The sequence below is a fragment of the Oncorhynchus mykiss genome, chromosome 26 (assembly GCF_057628025.1).
Source record: "Oncorhynchus mykiss isolate SJ-2025 chromosome 26, ASM5762802v1, whole genome shotgun sequence".
In the NCBI taxonomy this organism is placed as follows: Eukaryota; Metazoa; Chordata; class Actinopteri; order Salmoniformes; family Salmonidae; genus Oncorhynchus; species Oncorhynchus mykiss.
Window position 1 is genome coordinate 16762558 of NC_143047.1, and position 17754 is coordinate 16780311.

The window sequence follows — 17754 nt, forward strand, 5'->3', positions numbered from 1 at the left end:
CTGGAATGTTCACCTAAAACCATTGACACTGGCCAGAGACCGTCAGACTTCCGCTTCAGCTCTTCATGGCATTCATGCAGATCTCTGTCACTCATTCAATCACTTTTTTTATTTTATATATCATTTTAAAAAGTCCCAAACAGTCATTCTGATTCACATGTAAAATAGCCTTGAGTGACAAAAATATCACGCATAATATTTTGGGGGGATAGAAATGTTCTATATTTGAAAGAAATTACTCTCTCTCATGGCTAACTACAAGGAAGTTTGAAAAGACAGGCTGAGTGGGCGGGAAGCTTATATTAATGAGCTCACCTTGACTGACAGCTCTTTGAAACACGTACCTATTAAGCCCACTTCCAACTTCTTTCAACTAATTAATCTCGTTATATCCATATTTTTTTGTTATTCTAAGCCAATCAGATGTTTTATTAAGTTATACATAGTTGTCTAAGTTCTCACTAGTGACCAATTTCAAAGCTACCAAACAACTTCTGTTGAGGCTACCCTCAGATAAACAAATTGTTCTGATATTTTTAGTACCTTATCAGATAAATGAACATATTTTTTCTAAAATTGAGATTTAAATCAAATGTTATTTGTCACATGCGCCAAATGCAACAGGTGTAGGTAGACCTTAGTGAAAGGATTACAAGCCCTTAACCAACAATGCAGTTAAGAAAATACCTAAAAAAATAGATAATAACAACATAATTAAAGAGCAGCAGTAAATAACAATAGCGGGGCTTTATACAGGGGGTACCGGTACAGAGTCAATGTGCGGGGGCACCGGTGTCGAGGTAATTGAGGTAATATGTACATGTAGGTAGAGTTATTAAAGTGACTATGCATAGATAATAACAGAGTAGCAGCAGCGTAGAAGATGCAAATAGTCTGGGTAGCCATTTGATTAGATGTTCAGGAGTCTTATGGCTTGGGGGGTAGAAGCTGTTTAGAAGCCTCTTGGACCTAGACCTGGCACTCTGGTACCACGCGGTAGCAGAGAGAACGGTCTAGGACTTGGGTGACCGGAGTCTGACAATTTTTAGGGCCTTCCTCTGACACCACCTGGTATAGAGGTCTTGGATGGCAGGAAGCTTGGCCCCGGTGATGTACTGTGCCATACGCACAACCCTCTGTGCCTTGCGGTCGCAGGCCTCTTCACAACTGTCTTGGTGTGCTTGGACCATGTTAGTTTGTTGGTGATGTGGCAGCCAAGGAACTTGAAGCTCTCAACCTGCTCCACTACAGCCCCTCCTTTTCCTGTAGTCCACAATCATCTCCTTTGTCTTGATCACGTTGAGGGAAAGGTTGCTGTCCTTGCACCACACGGTCAGGTCTCTGACCTCCTCCCTATAGGCTGTCTCATCATTGTCGGTAATCAGGCACACCTATGTTATTAATCTCCCCTACCACTGTTGTGTCAACAGCAAACTTAATGATGGTGTTTGAGTCGTGCCTGGCCATGCAGTCATGAGTGAACAGGGAGTACAGGAGAGGACTGAGCACGCATCCCTGAGGGGCCCCTGTGTTGAGGATCAGTGTGGTGGAGGTGTTGTTACCTGCCCTTACCAACTGGGGGCGGGCCGTTGGGAAGTCCAGGATCCAGTTGCAGAGGGAGGTGTTTAGTCCCAGGGTTCTTAGCTTATTGATGAGCTTTGAGGGCACAATGGTGTTGAATGCTGAGCTGTATTCAATGAATAGCATTCTCACATAGGTGTTCCTTTTGTCCGGGTGTAAAAAGGACAGTGGGAAGTGCAATAGAGATTGCATCACCTGTGGATCTGTTGGGGCGGTATGCAAATTGGAGTGAGTCCAGGGTTTCTGGGATAATGGTGTTGATGCGAGCCATGACCAGCCTTTCAAAGCATTTCATGGCTGTAGACGTGAGTGCTACGGGTTGGTAGTCATTTAAGCAGGTTACCTTAGTGTTCTTGGGCACAGTGACTATAGTGGTCTGCTTGAAACATGTTAGTTTTACAGACTTAGACTTTTTGCTAATATATGCACATGATAGCATATTTCATGAGCATTCCTTGCCAATTAAAAATGCAGGTTTTTCATGCCAGCAGTTGTGCCTGCATGTCACATTCTCAAAGTAGCAACATACCTTGGTGAACAAAAAATTTGTAATAATGCCAGAAAATATCATGTTTGGAGGATATACTAGCACGGGTGTTGTTCGGCCTGAGATGAATGAGATGCCGGCAAACCATGCCAATATATCCTCGAAACATCGGCTTCGTAGGCAATATCACTTTTATACAACAGGTTACAAACATATTCAAATAACGATTGACGTTTAAATTAAAAATTATATTTTTCTGAATGTATTCATACTATTTGATCCTTCCATAAGATATAGTCCCGCCACAAATCTAGGGTTGCTACCCAAGCCGGCTGGTTGTTTGTTCTATCGGTTCAGTTGCCAGAGAAACGACCAAGTCGTTCAGTCTTTATGGATGAGATCTAAGTCGTTCGTTATAAAACGTTCCAATGTCATACTGGCTTGCTTGCTAGCTAGCCTACTACAGCTAACTTACAGTCACGTCAAAAAGCCAGAATAACAGCAAAGTAGCAACATTTGCATAAACTGTTTTCTAGTGACATTTATTTGGATACATCCATAACAAAGAGCTGATGAGGAGTGATTTTGTCTTGCATAGAAAATGTGCCTAATTGTCTGTTGTTCAGAGGAGCAAGCCAACAACACAGCTAACACAATCATTTCAAACTGAAGCACTGCAAACTAGCTGCACATTTTACCTTATTTCAATTGACATTTCTTTGTATTTATCCATAAAAATGATGCCAGCCGATTAATGATTTTGACTGGATGAGAAATGCTGCCTGCCTGTCTGTTGGAGATCAAATTTGAATATTGAAACAATGTTTAAAATGTTGAAGATGCAGACAGCAAGGTTTATACAAATCTCTGCCGTTGAAAACGAAATGTCAGTCTAAAAGAAATGTTAAATAATGTCTAGAGTCTTTTTTTAGTGGAGATCAAGTTTGTAAATTGCTTGGCTGGGCTGATGAGACAGTGGACTGCGCATTCAGGTGGAACAGAGTAAATAGGCATTTTAACGTCATAGATTTAGCCGGTGGTAATTTGTGGAATATACACCGGCTGCAATGTGGTTTGAACCAAACAGCATTCAGGATTAGACCCACCGGTTGTATAACAAGATAATTTTGTCTTATTTTACTGTAAAAAAAAAAAAAAAACTGAAATATCACATTTACATAAGTATTCAGACCATTTACTCAGTACTTTGTTGAAGCACCTTCCTCATAAATCTACTCAATGTTTGCATATTTATTACACATTATTACACATTAAAATACTGAAATACCTTATTTACATAAGTACTCAGACACATTGCTATGAGACTCGAAATTGACCTCAGGTGCATGCTTTTTCCATTGATCATCCTTGAGATGTTTCTACAACTTGGAGTCCACCTGTAGTAAATTCAAATGATTAGACATGATTTGGAAAGGCACACACTTCCTTAAATTAGGTAAGAGAATATCATGTTACCATTGGAGTATTAAAATTAGAGTCACCTATTCACTTAATAATCCCACCTCCTGAATCCAAGTGTTCGACATGGGGGAGGGAACCATTCATTTTAGGATCAAACATTTTTTCAATGTAGAAGCAGTCATTTGTCATACTTTGGTCATCATACTTTGATCTGGTTTCATCCAATTTCATGAAAAACAAGACTGACTGTTCATGACCTTAAAGCAAACAAAAAGATGTGGGCAGTATATTGCTGCATCCATACAGGTCTCTATGTTTTTCCTTGAAAATAAACATTAACCATTAACGGAGGCACTGAGGTTAACAAATATTTCCCATTCCCACTGTGAATAAAATAGGCTCCACTCTCAATCCATTCTGGCTTCCACAACATTGACATAGATTATGCAACAGCTTGGCTGCTCACGGGCTCCTCCACCTGCCGATCTGGTACGGTCCCGTCTGGTCTATTTCACTGGACCTCTTGAAAGGCCTGGATGAGACTGACTGACTGCTATCAGTGGTGATGCATGCCTACTCTGACATGCAAAGCCCTTCTCTAGACAAGACCGGAGTAGGTACAGGAGCACGCTTCAGCTTAGCACTGAGACTTGAGAGCATCTTAGTAACGCTACCAAATCTCCCCAGTGTACTTTCATCTAAGCCAGGAGGAATGTGCCTGGGCTTACCAAGAATCCACCTGACTGCATAAAGAAATGGAAAGGATTGTAACGTCTACGTCTACTTCAATGTCAAGAGAAAAACAAAAATGACTTGTAGGCATACAGAGTGAGGTCTATTTATTCTGAATGGAATGTCAATGTTAGATGAGGTTGTGTGATTAAGTCAATCAAAACACAAAGTTTCCATTTCTGAAGTAAGACTTTTCCTTTTTTTTGTTGTTGCTCAAACCGAATAGGGACCATGTATACCCCAACCAGGCTAACAGCTAGCTAACAGCTAGCAGGAAACCTCATTCACCAGGGGAAATCAAGTGTGGACTCTCAGCACCGAGGTGAGCAGGGCTTGACATTAAGACTTACCGGGGGGAAAGTTAAACAATTGTGGGACAACCAGAATATGGATTTCAGTTGTCCGAATAGATAAGTTAAAAAAAACCTACCAAACAAGTACTCTGATCAGAATTGGATCAGGCAGTGCACAGCAGAACAGTGTATAGTTGACGTCGAGTAAATTGCCTATATTCCTATAGTCCATTTAAATGAATGTTATATTTACACAAAGCAAGAGAACAATGTAGACAGCTAGTCTCACCAAAGCAGAAAAAAAGAAAAAAAAAATCAGATGATCTAGGCTAATAGCCAAAGTCTATTTTTATAGCAGACACCAATGTTCCCTCAAAGCAATTTCTCAAACTTCTGTGCAACTTCCAGCACTTGAGGCTGTACCCGCTTTAAGTTAATTTTAAAAGTGGCCAAGTAGGCTATGTGGCTATTTGATCATAATGTAGGCCTACCAGAGTGGCCTACCATCAAAAACAATGTACAAAATGAATCCCATAACATTTTAACATGGAAAAAGCGGTTTGATCATTCAGCCTACAGTAGCAGCCAACATGTGGCGTTCAATTTAGGCCTACATTCTATGAGACTTTTGAAAAAAAGCATGCAGGGCTAAACATTAACCTGTTTATTCTCTTGTCCTACTGACAAGGAGGTGACTGAAAATGTTGTGTTGTTTGAGGCAAGAAACTGCTTTACAAAATAAAAAACAATATTGATCAAATACCATTATTACAGAGAACAAGAAATTATGCTACCCTCTGCCTATTGGCTACTTAGCTTCCAAAGTGGCACAGCGGTCTAAGGCACTGCATCTCAGTGCTAGAGGCGTCACTACATAATTGGCCCAGTGTCAGCCGGGTTAGGATTTGGGCGGGGTAGGCCGTCATTGTAAATAAGAATTTGTTCTTAACCTCTCTAGGGTATGTGGGACGCTGGCTTTCCACCTGGCCAACATCCAGTGAGATTTCAGGGCGCCAAATTCAAATACAGAAATACTTATTATAAAAATTCAGAAAATATATTTTACATAGGTTTAAAGATGAACTTCTTGTGAATGTCAGATTTTAAAAATGCTTTACGGCGAAAGCATACCTTGCAATTATTTGAGAACATAGCCCAGCAGACAAATCATTACAAACAGTAACAAGCCAAGTAAAAGAGTTACACAAGTCAGAAATAGAGATAAAATTAATCACTTACCTTTGATGATCTTCATATGTTGCACTCAGAAGACATTAATTTATTCAATAAATGTTACTTTTGTTCGATAAAGTCTCTCTTTATATCCGAAAACGCGCGAACAAAACTGAGGTTTTCTTCAGTAATCCACAGGCTCAAACGCAGTCACAACAGACAGACAAAAAATCCAAATTGTATCCGTAAAGTTCATAGAAACATGTCAAACAATATTTATATTCAATCCTCAGGTTGTTTTTAGCCTAAATAATCAATAATATTTCAACCAGACAATAACGTTGTCAATATAAAAGGTAAACAAGAAAGGCACTCTCTTGGTCGTGCGCATGAAAAAGCTCTGTGACACGCAGGGTCCACTCATTCAGACTGCTATTACTCCCTCATTTTTTAGAATACAAGCCTGAAACAATTTCTAAACATCTAGTGGAAGGCATAGGAACTGCAATTTGAGTCCTAAATCAATGGATACGGTAATGGCATTGAATAGAAAACTACAAACAAAACAAAAAATCCTACTTCCTGAACAGATTTTTCTCAGGTTTTCGCCTGCCAAATCAGTTCTGTTATACTCACAGACACTATTTTAACAGTTTTGGAACCTTTAGAGTGTTTTCTATCCAAATTTGCATATCCTATCTTCTGGGCCTGTGTAGAAGGCAGTTTAATTTGGGCACGCTTTTCATTCAAATTTCCAAATGCTGCCCCCTACCCTAGAGAAGTTAACTGACTTGCCTAGTTATATAAAAATACAGCATGCATGCAGCTTGGAGAGAACATTGGCAGACACTCTGGTGTCTTATTGTTATAGAAGCACACATTTTCTCTACATTTGATATGAATATGACTTGGTCTATTAAGTCACTTTCAGTTTAATGCATAATGGATTTCTCCCACCATACTATTTCATCATCAAACAATCAATGAATCTAATGGAGTTATAGGCTCTCAAAGTTGTAAGTTATTTTTAAATAACCCCAAAACATGGGAGGCCTAATGTAATAATGAGAGAGATAGAAGAAACAATAGCAAGATATAAAAATCGAATGAGAAATTTGAACAAACCATACAGTTGAGCAAAGCATTACAAGACAAATGTATGCATGCAAAATGTATGTATGCAAAATGTATGCATGCAAAAAATCCCTCCTTGCCGTTGTGAACCAAACAACCAAAAGCCTGATCCTACTAACTGAAACATCATAAAAGCATTAAAACAAATTAAAGTTATGAAGAGTATTCTGAAAACTATTCGATCAAAGTGTTTATTGCCCTAAAGTTGCCGCTTTTAAAAATGGAAATAAGTATGAAAGTCGGAGTCTATGCTATTCTCATTCACAGATTTATTTTGAATGAAAAATATATTTTAGGCCACAAGAATTGAAATTGAGCAAACAATATCAAGATGAGTCCAAAGAAAAGTTAGGCTACGGCTGAAGAAAGGTTAAACTGGCATAAACAAATGTACATATTATTAGAGCAATGTGCAACCTACCTACGAAACATACAGTGCCTTGCGAAAGTATTCGGCCCCCTTGAACTTTGCGACCTTTTGCCACATTTCAGGCTTCAAACAAAGATATAAAACTGTATTTTTTTGTGAAGAATCAACAACAAGTGGGACACAATCATGAAGTGGAACGACATTTATTGGATATTTCAAACTTTTTTAACAAATCAAAAACTGAAAAATTGGGCGTGCAAAATTATTCAGCCCCCTTAAGTTAATACTTTGTAGCGCCACCTTTTGCTGCGATTACAGCTGTAAGTCGCTTGGGATATGTCTCTATCAGTTTTGCACATCGAGAGACTGACATTTTTTCCCATTCCTCCTTGCAAAACAGCTGGAGCTCAGTGAGGTTGGATGGAGAGCATTTGTGAACAGCAGTTTTCAGTTCTTTCCACAGATTCTCGATTGGATTCAGGTCTGGACTTTGACTTGGCCATTCTAACACCTGGATATGTTTATTTTTGAACCATTCCATTGTAGATTTTGCTTTATGTTTTGGATCATTGTCTTGTTGGAAGACAAATCTCCGTCCCAGTCTCAGGTCTTTTGCACACTCCATCAGGTTTTCTTCCAGAATGGTCCTGTATTTGGCTCCATCCATCTTCCCATCAATTTTAACCATCTTCCCTGTCCCTGCTGAAGAAAAGCAGGCCCAAACCATGATGCTGCCACCACCATGTTTGACATTGGGGATGGTGTGTTCAGGGTGATGAGCTGTGTTGCTTTTACCCCAAACATAACGTTTTGCATTGTTGCCAAAAAGTTCAATTTTGGTTTCATCTGACCAGAGCACCTTCTTCCACATGTTTGGTGTGTCTCCCAGGTGGCTTGTGGCAAACTTTAACCAACACTTTTTATGGATATCTTTAAGAAATGGCTTTCTTCTTGCCACTCTTCCATAAAGGCCAGATTTGTGCAATATATGACTGATTGTTTTCCTATGGACAGAGTCTCCCACCTCAGCTGTAGATCTCTGCAGTTCATCCAGAGTGATCATGGGCCTCTTGGCTGCATCTCTGATCAGTCTTCTCCTTGTACGAGCTGAAAGTTTAGAGGGACGGCCAGGTCTTGGTAGATTTGCAGTGGTCTGATACTCCTTCCATTTCAATATTATCGCTTGCACAGTGCTCCTTGGGATGTTTAAAGCTTGGGAAATCTTGTTGTATCCAAATCCGGCTTTAAACTTCTTCACAACAGTATCTCGGACCTGCCTGGTGTGTTCCTTGTTCTTCATGATGCTCTCTGCGCTTTTAACGGACCTCTGAGACTATCACAGTGCAGGTGCATTCATATGGAGACTTGATTACACACAGGTGGATTGTATTTATCATCATTAGTCATGTAGGTCAACATTGGATCATTCAGAGATCCTCACTGAACTTCTGGAGAGAGTTTGCTGCACTGAAAGTAAAGGGGCTGAATAATTTTGCACGCCCAATTTTTCAGTTTTTGATTTGTTAAAAAAGTTTGAAATATCCAATAAATGTCGTTCCACTTCATGATTGTGTCCCACTTGTTGTTGATTCTTCACAAAAAAATACAGTTTTATATCTTTATGTTTGAAGCCTGAAATGTGGCAAAAGGTCGCAAAGTTCAAGGGGGCCGAATACTTTCGCAAGGCACTGTATATAGTAGCCCAGGCTAATAAGAGGGAAGAGGATGAGGACAGCAGAGTTGCTCTGCAGCGCATTATGATTTACAACCCATCACAAAACGCAGTCAGCTAGGCTCGTTGCCTGTGTCACTCGCTCCACCTGCACGATTCGGCACAAACACAGACAGTCAGATTGGCCTAGGCTACTATACATCTCTTTCGTGCCACAGCTCCACCAGAGTGGAATAGGCTATTTGAAAAGATTTGGGTCTTCTAAATATTTCTGTCAATGTCATGATACTTTTGACTGCTGAATACCAACACTCAATCACTTAGATGCATTTTCAGGTTCTTGAAGCAACTGCTTTCTATATGTCTCGATCTGGTGTTCTCTGCGTCTCCTGTGTTTTGCTCCGCACAGACTGGTCAAGTTTAAGCGGGCGAGCAATGGATTATGGTCATTGTAGTTAATTACCACAATTTCTGCACTGAACTATGTTGAATATTGGCCTATTGGAAACTACAACTCCTTATTACATTGCACAGTTCAGGCTTCAGATTTATCTCTACAGAAACTACTCATCTTACTCACAGAAAAAAAAATGGAATAAATGGAATTCAAATAATTGGACAATAACAGATTTTTGTAAAAAAAATCGCTCAGCGCTACTCGTCCCACTGAGGGCTATGCCAAAAACGTGGACATTGAGTAACATAACCCACAAACTGGCCACATGTTTTTCTGTGAATGTAAAATAAAATCCATAGTGGGCTGTTGAGGAGAGAGAAAGTAAGAACATACTGTATAACAGGAAGAAGAAAATGTCCATGTGTATCCACTTGGCATTAAAAAGGCAGAGTAGTTTAGCCTCCATGAGGGGAGAAGGGCATATGTGAACGTAAACAAATGTTAAAAATTATGCAGCGATCACATCTTTAAGAAATTGTGCTGATTTTGCTTGTTCTAACTAAATGGCTCAAGTAGTGACTAGAATCTGTCCAAAAATATGGGGACATTTGGTTCTTCGCAGGACAGTGGCATTCTGGAGGTGCCTCGCTCTCCTCGCTATTGACCGTGGGACAAGGGCATCCTAATTCAAATCATTTAGTATGTCCAAGTAAACAAACAAATAAACAAACACGCAGGGGGGCGGGCAGGCCCCATTGGCCATGTGCTTGCCGGAGTACGCAGTTGAACTGTGGGAGGTTGCCTGGGCCTGTGAGTTTACTGCTACTGTTGCCCTGGGTATTGACTTCCAGATCTCTCCAGACAAGCAAATATTTGGTCACAATGAGTGCAATGATTTGTGCACAATGGTAACTGTCCCCATGTCTCGAGTCAGTCACCCTCAGAGGAGAGGAGGGTAGAGAAAGAGAGTAATGAGAGTGACAGAGAGAAAGAGGGATGCAACTCCCTAATGCAACCAAAGAAAGAAAGATGGGGACACCGAGCAGAGGGAGCAATAACAGGCTGGACATAGCTGAGGATTCTGGGAGGTGGGTAGGAATGTTCCAATTAGTGGAGGCGGAAGGGGTTGAAACAAACTCTTAAATAAACAATCATTATGCATTTGTTGACACAGGAAATGCCAATATTAGATCGGCACACTCCAGAAGAACATGCGTCCTGGGAACATGGGAAGATGTCTCAACTGTTTGCTCCACTCCTGGGGTTCTTGTCAGTACGATACGGCAACAGAACATTTCACAGTGCAAAATAACTTGGGCATCTCAGTCAGCGGAGAGGATAAAAAAAAAAATATATATATAGCATGATTTTTTTTAAATATTTTTTTTTAAATGATCAAACCTGTCCCGGCAGGTCAGCACAGAGAGGATTAACCAGGGGAATACTGCACAACCTGTACAAATGACACATTAACTCCAAAATGGTCAAGAAGAGCTACCAGGGAGGGCTCCCTTAGTGAACAGAGTGCTCCAACAGCATGATTGGTTATAGCACAGTAGCTTAACAAGCCCAATTTCCATTGCAGACAAAATAACCACTAAAACGGTGCTCACAGTCACAACAGGAAATTATGCAAACCTCTCTACATTTTTGCTTTGTCAGGCAGAGCCCCATGTGTCCATTAGGTCAACTCAAGTTCTGCGAAGAGAAACCAGAGCCATCTTCAACCTTGGCTTGCAGTATTAAATACGCACCCATCAAACATGCAGACTGAGGTAGGTAGGGAGGTTAATGTGGGGAAGCAAGCAACTCACTACCACTGCTATCACACAGGGTGCGTGAATAAGTCAGTGTTCTCTCAGCACGGTCAGTCTCAGGAAAATGTTATGAACTCACCATCTCCACCCCCTGGGGAAACGCTGTGCCCTCCCAGTCCTTTTTGGGGAAGCGCTGGATGATCTTCCCACATCCTTCTCCTGCACCTGGAAACCAAACAATGGCAATCAATGGCAGGGACAACCTGGCATGGCACTGATCTGATGTCAATGTGTCTGTCCTCTACCTAAGGAGTACCCTGAATGAAATTATCCACAAGATTATGGAATTCATCTAGAACTGCGCTCTAGGGGGTCTATACCACCCACAGGAAGATCCTCTAGTTAACAGCATTGTGTACGGTGAATGATGCATGGGTCAAGGTAATGTTCTGTAGAATGGACACTGTACACAAAAAAAGTCAGCTTTTCACATTGTTAAAAGGACATACTGGTTGTGAATGGCCCTAATAAAACAATTTTTCCCAAACAGTAGAGGTGAAGGGGGCATTCGAGGACACACAAATCATTGATGTATGATCACATTTCCAGACTTCCTAATTGGCACAATCGGTTTGGAGCATTCTTACAGGTCCACTGTGATGATTCTCCATACATTTTCCAGCTTTCTCTTCATGCTGTGGGAACACTTTGACCACAACTTACAAGAGGAAAGCACAGATGAGTAGTACTACAGGGTCATAACGACAGAACATTCATCCTGTGCTTCTCCAGAGGTACTATGTGAGGGATTGTGTTGCTCCTGAGTACTAACAAATAACCCAAGATTGCCATGTTAAAGGGATACTTCTGGATTTTGGCAATAATAACCTTTATCTACTTCCTCAGAGTCAGATGAACCCGTGGATACCATTTTTATACGTCTCGGTGTCCAGTATGAAGGAAGTTAGAGGTAGCTTTGCGAGCCAATGCTCAATAGCATTAGCACAATGACTGGAAGTCTAGGGGTATCTGCTAGCATGCACATAGAGACATATAAAACGGTATCCACGAGTTGGTATCCGACTCCGGGTGAGTAGATAAAAGGCCTCATTGCAAAAAATCCCACAGTGTACCTTTAAGTGTAACTGGTGAAGCAATCCTACAAGCCAATTGCCAACCCACTCTAAGGGGAAGACAAACAGATAGGCTAAGTTTGTTTCCATATTATTTGCATCTGCACTAGCAGATGCTGAAATAAATTAATAGGCATATTTCCAAATCAGTGAGCATGAGCCAAAGCCCTAATGCCAAAGCCCTAATGTAGCCAAGTTGCCATTGAAAAATGCTCCATTCAAAACAAACTTGAGAGCATCCAGAACCAACGTGCAGGGTGTGTAAATGAGTTCACTTACATTGAAATTGAATTCAAATGTGACTACCATCGACGGAAGAAACAAACACGAATAGAGGTTAAAAGAATGAAGGCGAAATGCATCAGCAGATCTGGAATCAGTCACGGCCAATAAATAAATTACAGGGTTGGATTAAATCAAGATGTTTCACCGAGAATGTGGTCAAAGATTAAGTGCGAGAAAATGAACCCGGACAGCTAACACAAAGCAAATTACAGAAGTGGGGAGGACATCCATTTGGGAGTGATCCACTCTGACAGCATGATTCAGTGAGATGAGGATGAGTAGCGAAAGAAGGAAAAGGGGAGAGAGCACCCTCCTCCTCCTCAACCCCAGCATCTGTCAGGTAGGTCACCAATCAGACAGCTCATGGAAATATCAGCAAACAAGAGGTCAGATCAATAGATTTTGGTGGCACAGAGAGATGCAGTACACGGCTGATCTGCTGAACACCATCATCCCTTTATTATCAGTTCAGTATTCAATGCACGATTGAACAGACACTGCCACAGCATGGACTGCATAGATTCAAAGTGTTGTCTGGTCTATTTTAAGAGCCAACTTATCATGACAAAGAACACAGGGTCACTGTCTGACTTACATATGGCTGACTTACAATTGTTTTAGGGAATTTTTAAACAAATTGGATGTAATTACTCGTCAACAAAATGTAATGAGTTACAACAGACTGCAATCTATTTAAGGAGGTGATTGTTCTTTCAAATCCTCTTCAATCTGGAAAGCTAAGAAAATGGAAAAATAACCTAATTAAGAAACTTAAAATAATACCTTTCTTCAGCATGCCAAGAACAGCATCTAGAAATGCTTTCCTTTCCAAAGTGCCATTTGTCAAAGTATTGTCTGACACAATGACATCATTTAGAAGTTATTTTAAGCTCTCAGTCACACATTCATTTAGCACACAGTTTTCCTTCCATCACTGTTGAGAAGAAACCTATCAATTGAACTCCGGTGCATCTCGTTTCCATGGATCATCCTTGAGATGTTTCTACAACTTGATTGGAGTCCATCTGTTGTAAATTAAATTGGTTGGACATGATTTGGAAAGGCACACACCTGTCTATATAAGGTCCCACAGTTGACAGTGCATGTCAGAGCAAAAACCAAGCCCTGAGGTTGAAGGAAATGTCTGTAGAGTTCCGAGACAGGATTGTGTCCAGGCACAGATCTGGGGAAGGGTACCAATTTATTTTTAAATAAAATCAAAATAATTTAAAAAAAGTTTTGCTTTTTCATTATGGGTTATTGTGTGTAGATTGATATACATTTTAGAATAGGGCTGCAATCTAACAAAATGTGGAAAAAGTCAAGGGGTCTGAATACTTTCCGAAGGCACTGTAAATAAATGTGTGCACAATATTTGAGAGAAATAAGCTTTTTGTACATATGGAGTATTTTTGAGATCTTTAATTTCAGCTCATTTTACATGTTGCGTTTATATTTTTGTTTAGTATAGTTCAACATATCAATGATGTTCAGTACAGTACACCACTTTACACTTCCCTTCTGCTAAATCCTTCTTGTGTCTCCTGATTCTGCCTCTTCGACCCTACTCTCTTCCATTTCAGCATCCTATGACTTGCACTGTCCCCCTTCTTTCCGGCCGGCTCCGCCCTCCCCTCCTGCTCCATGGCTGAGTGACTCATTGCGAACAGGACTGCGGGCAGCTGAGCGAAAATGGAGGAAATCTAAACTTGGATGACCTATCATCCTTTCACTCCCTCCTTTCTACCTTCTCTTCCTCTTTATCTGCTGCTAAAGACACTATCTAGCGTTACATTTCAAGCTTCTGTCTCTAACCCTAGGAAACTCTTCTCCCACCTTCTCCCTGCACCTGGACGACTTTGTCAACCACTTTGGAAAAAAAGGTTGACAACATTCGCTACTCAATCACTCAGCCAATTGAGTCCACTGGTCTCACACAGAACTACCCTAAGCCTTGACCTCCTTCTCCCCGTTCTCTCCACATGACATCCTGCAACTAGTGAGGTCTGGCCGGCCAACAACCTGCCCGCTCGAAGCCTCCTTCCTTTTCCAGACCATCTCTGGTGACCTTCTCCCATTCCTCACTTCCCTCATCAACTCATACCTGCCCATTGGCTGAGTCCCCTTTGACTTCAAAATGGCCCGAGATGCTTCCCTCCCCAAAAAAAGGTATATAGTCAAAAACTATAGACCTGTATCCATCCCTTCTTTCTTTACTTTCCAAAACACCTGAGCGTGCCGAATTCTGACCAACTTTCTCGTTATCGCTCTCAGAACAATCTTCTTGACCCTAACCAGTCAAAATTCAAGACGGGTCACTCAACCGAGACTGCTCTTCTCTGTGTTACGGAGGCTCTCCACACTGCCAAAGCGGACTCTCTCTCCTCATCCTCCTAGATTTTTCCGCTGCCTTTGACACGTGAACCATCAGATCCTGCTCTTCACCCTCTCAGGGCTGTGCACACTCTTGGATTGCAACCTATCTGGCAGGCCGCTCCTTCCAGGTGATGTGGAGAGGATCTGTGTCTGCACTAGAGGTCGACCGATTATGATTTTTCAACGGCAATACCGATTATTGGAGGACCAAAAAAGCACAAAATGTATTTGTAATAATGACAATTACAACAATACTGAATGAACACTTATTTTAACTTAATATAATACATCAATAAAATCAATTTAGCCTCAAGTAAATAATGAAATATGTTAAATTTGGTTTAAATAATGCAAAAACAAAGTGTTGGAGAAGAAAGTAAAAGTGCAATATGTGCAATGTAAGAAAGCTAACGTTCCAGTTCCTTGCTCAGAAGATGAGAACATATGAAAGCTGGTGGTTCCTTTTAACATGAGTCTTCAATATTCCCAGGTAAGAAGTTTTAGGTTCTAGTTATTATAGGAATTATAGGACTATTTCTCTCTATACCATTTGTATTTCATTAACCTTTGACTATTGGATGTGCTTATAGGCACTTTAGTATTGCCAGTATAGCTTCCGTCCCTCTCCTCGCTCCTCCCTGGGTTCGAACCAGCAACACAACGACAACAGCCACCATCGAAGCAGCGTTACCCATGCAGAGCAAGGGGAACACCTACTAGAAGGCTCAGAGGGAGTGATGTTTGAAACGCTATTAGCGCGGGCTAACTAGCTGGCCATTTCACTTCGGTTACACCAGCCTGGCCGCTCAAAGACCTCTCCATCACGGTTGACAACTCCACACAGTCGCCCTCCCAGAGGGCAAAGAACCTTGGCGTGACCCTTCACAACCTGTTGTTCTCCGCAAACATCAAAGCAGTGACCCGCTCCTGCAGGTTCATGATCAACAACATCCGTATAGTACAAACGCACCTCACACAGGAAGTTGCACAGGTTGTAATCCAGGCACTTGTCCTCTCCCGTCTGGACTACTGCAACTCGCTGTTGGCTGGACTCCCCGCCTACACCATCAAACCCCTGCAACTTATCCAGAACACTGCAGCCTGCCTGGTTTTCAACCTTCAAGTTCTCTCATGTCACCCCCACTCCTCCGCAATATCCTGGTCGCAAACTCCATTGACTTCCAGTCAAAGCTGCAATCCACTACAAGACCATGGTACTTACCTACGGAACAGCAAGAGGAACTGCCCCTCCCTACCTTCAGGCTATGCTCAAACCCTACACTCCAACCAGAGTACTCCATTCTGCAAGAACTTCTGTGTCCTGGGACAACAATGGTGGAACTAGCTTTTCCCTGATGCTAGGAGAGCAGAGTCCCTCCCTGCCCATCTTCCGAAAACATCTGAAACCCTACCTCAAACAGCATCTTAAATAATCCTCCTCCTCACCTCGACCCCCCCTTGAAAAAAATCTAACCAGCACTTGCACTTGACCCCCCCCATCCTACCTTTGAGTAGCTTTAAACAGAGTAACCTCGCTGACACCTGTTGACGTGTAAGAGTGACATTAAGAGAATTTGCTGACAAGACGGTCTACTGTATATCATGGCACGGTTTCCTTCAAAATAGACAGATCTCTTTCCACAATACACTTTTTCTCCCCACATTGACGTCGATTCTGCTTCCTGTAAACATGTCAGCCAACTGGAGAGCGACAACGCCAAGTGTTTTCTCTCCAGATCTATTTTTCAGGAATCTGCTGGCTCACAGAACACACTAATGGCTATGTTGGTCACTGAAATTGTAACCAGCAGTAAAACACTGTCACTAAACCTCTTATTACAAGAAAAATAAAATGACAGCCTAGCATTTTCTTTTACAGTACCTAAAGTACCATGAAGACTAGCCCTAAACTACTGTCTAAAACACACATCTTAAGTACCATACTCTGTTTCATCATGGTGGAGCAGCAGTCCATGAGTCAGGCAGGTCATGTAGAGGGGAGCAGGAATCCAATAGGAGGGACTCCTACACCTCATCACCAGTCTCATTTGGCTGCAGCCCTCATGTCATCAGTGGCTCAAGCCAGCTGCCCCTTAATACGCAGACCTCTGTCAGGGCTTTGGAGACAGGAGGTGAGTTAATCTTCATGAGGGTTCTGGGCCTGTGTGGTGGGCAGAGTAGGGCCCTGAGGAGCCTGTCCCCTGTCCTGACCATCACATTTCATCAAGTGTCTGCAGTATGTGCCCCTTCCCTGATTGAGATCACATGCTTAGAATTTTTCAGCATTCCAAGCTCTACTTTCTACTCAAGGATGACAATAAATTACAGAATTCCTAACATTCAGTGAGGCTGCACTCTGTAAACAATTAAAAGCAGTCCACACTGTCAGATATTACCCCCTAGACAACAATAAAGCAGCCGGACGGCTGTGGTTAATACAAGACAGGCCAGCCTAGAACAGAAACATGCTAATTTCAGGATCCTCTTGTAATAACAAACAGAGAAGAATTCCAAACAACTGGTAGATTTTCCACTCTCTTTTTCACATTGTAAACCTGCTTGGGGGTCATGACAAAAAAATAAACAAGTGAATAACATTTAGTTTATAGAAGTGCCGAATAATAATATTGATCACTTTCTGAAGGCCAACTTCTTGGTTTGTTAAGTAACACCTATTCACTCCTTTGTTTAACAAGGGTTGCAAAAAACAGGCTGTCGTCAAACAACTTTATTGATTGAACAGGGCCCTGAACTAACAGTAGCAATACACAAGTGATTTAAGCCTGTGCCTAGCATGTTAGACCACTTGAGAAATCAATATTTTTCTTATTTGTTTTACATTAACAAAATATGTTATGTAGTACAAAAAAGGTTCAAAGATATATTATTCAAAAAAATGGTGTAAAACTTACAGGCACAAAGCAAATGTCTAACGCACAGAG

The 17754-nt window shown here is 41.4% G+C and overlaps 1 protein-coding gene across 4 annotated transcripts in view; it reads right to left on the minus strand.

The window, feature by feature from the left end:
* Window positions 1-17754, minus strand: part of LOC110506476 (myotubularin-related protein 13) — a 150985-nt gene that overhangs the window by 103701 nt on the left and 29530 nt on the right. For all 4 annotated transcript variants that reach the window (XM_090222256.1, XM_090222255.1, XM_090222254.1 and 1 more), the window contains exon 2: window positions 11158-11243. In XM_090222256.1, the coding sequence (XP_090078382.1) occupies window positions 11158-11243 (86 nt within the window). The remainder of the gene's footprint in view (window positions 1-11157; window positions 11244-17754) is intronic.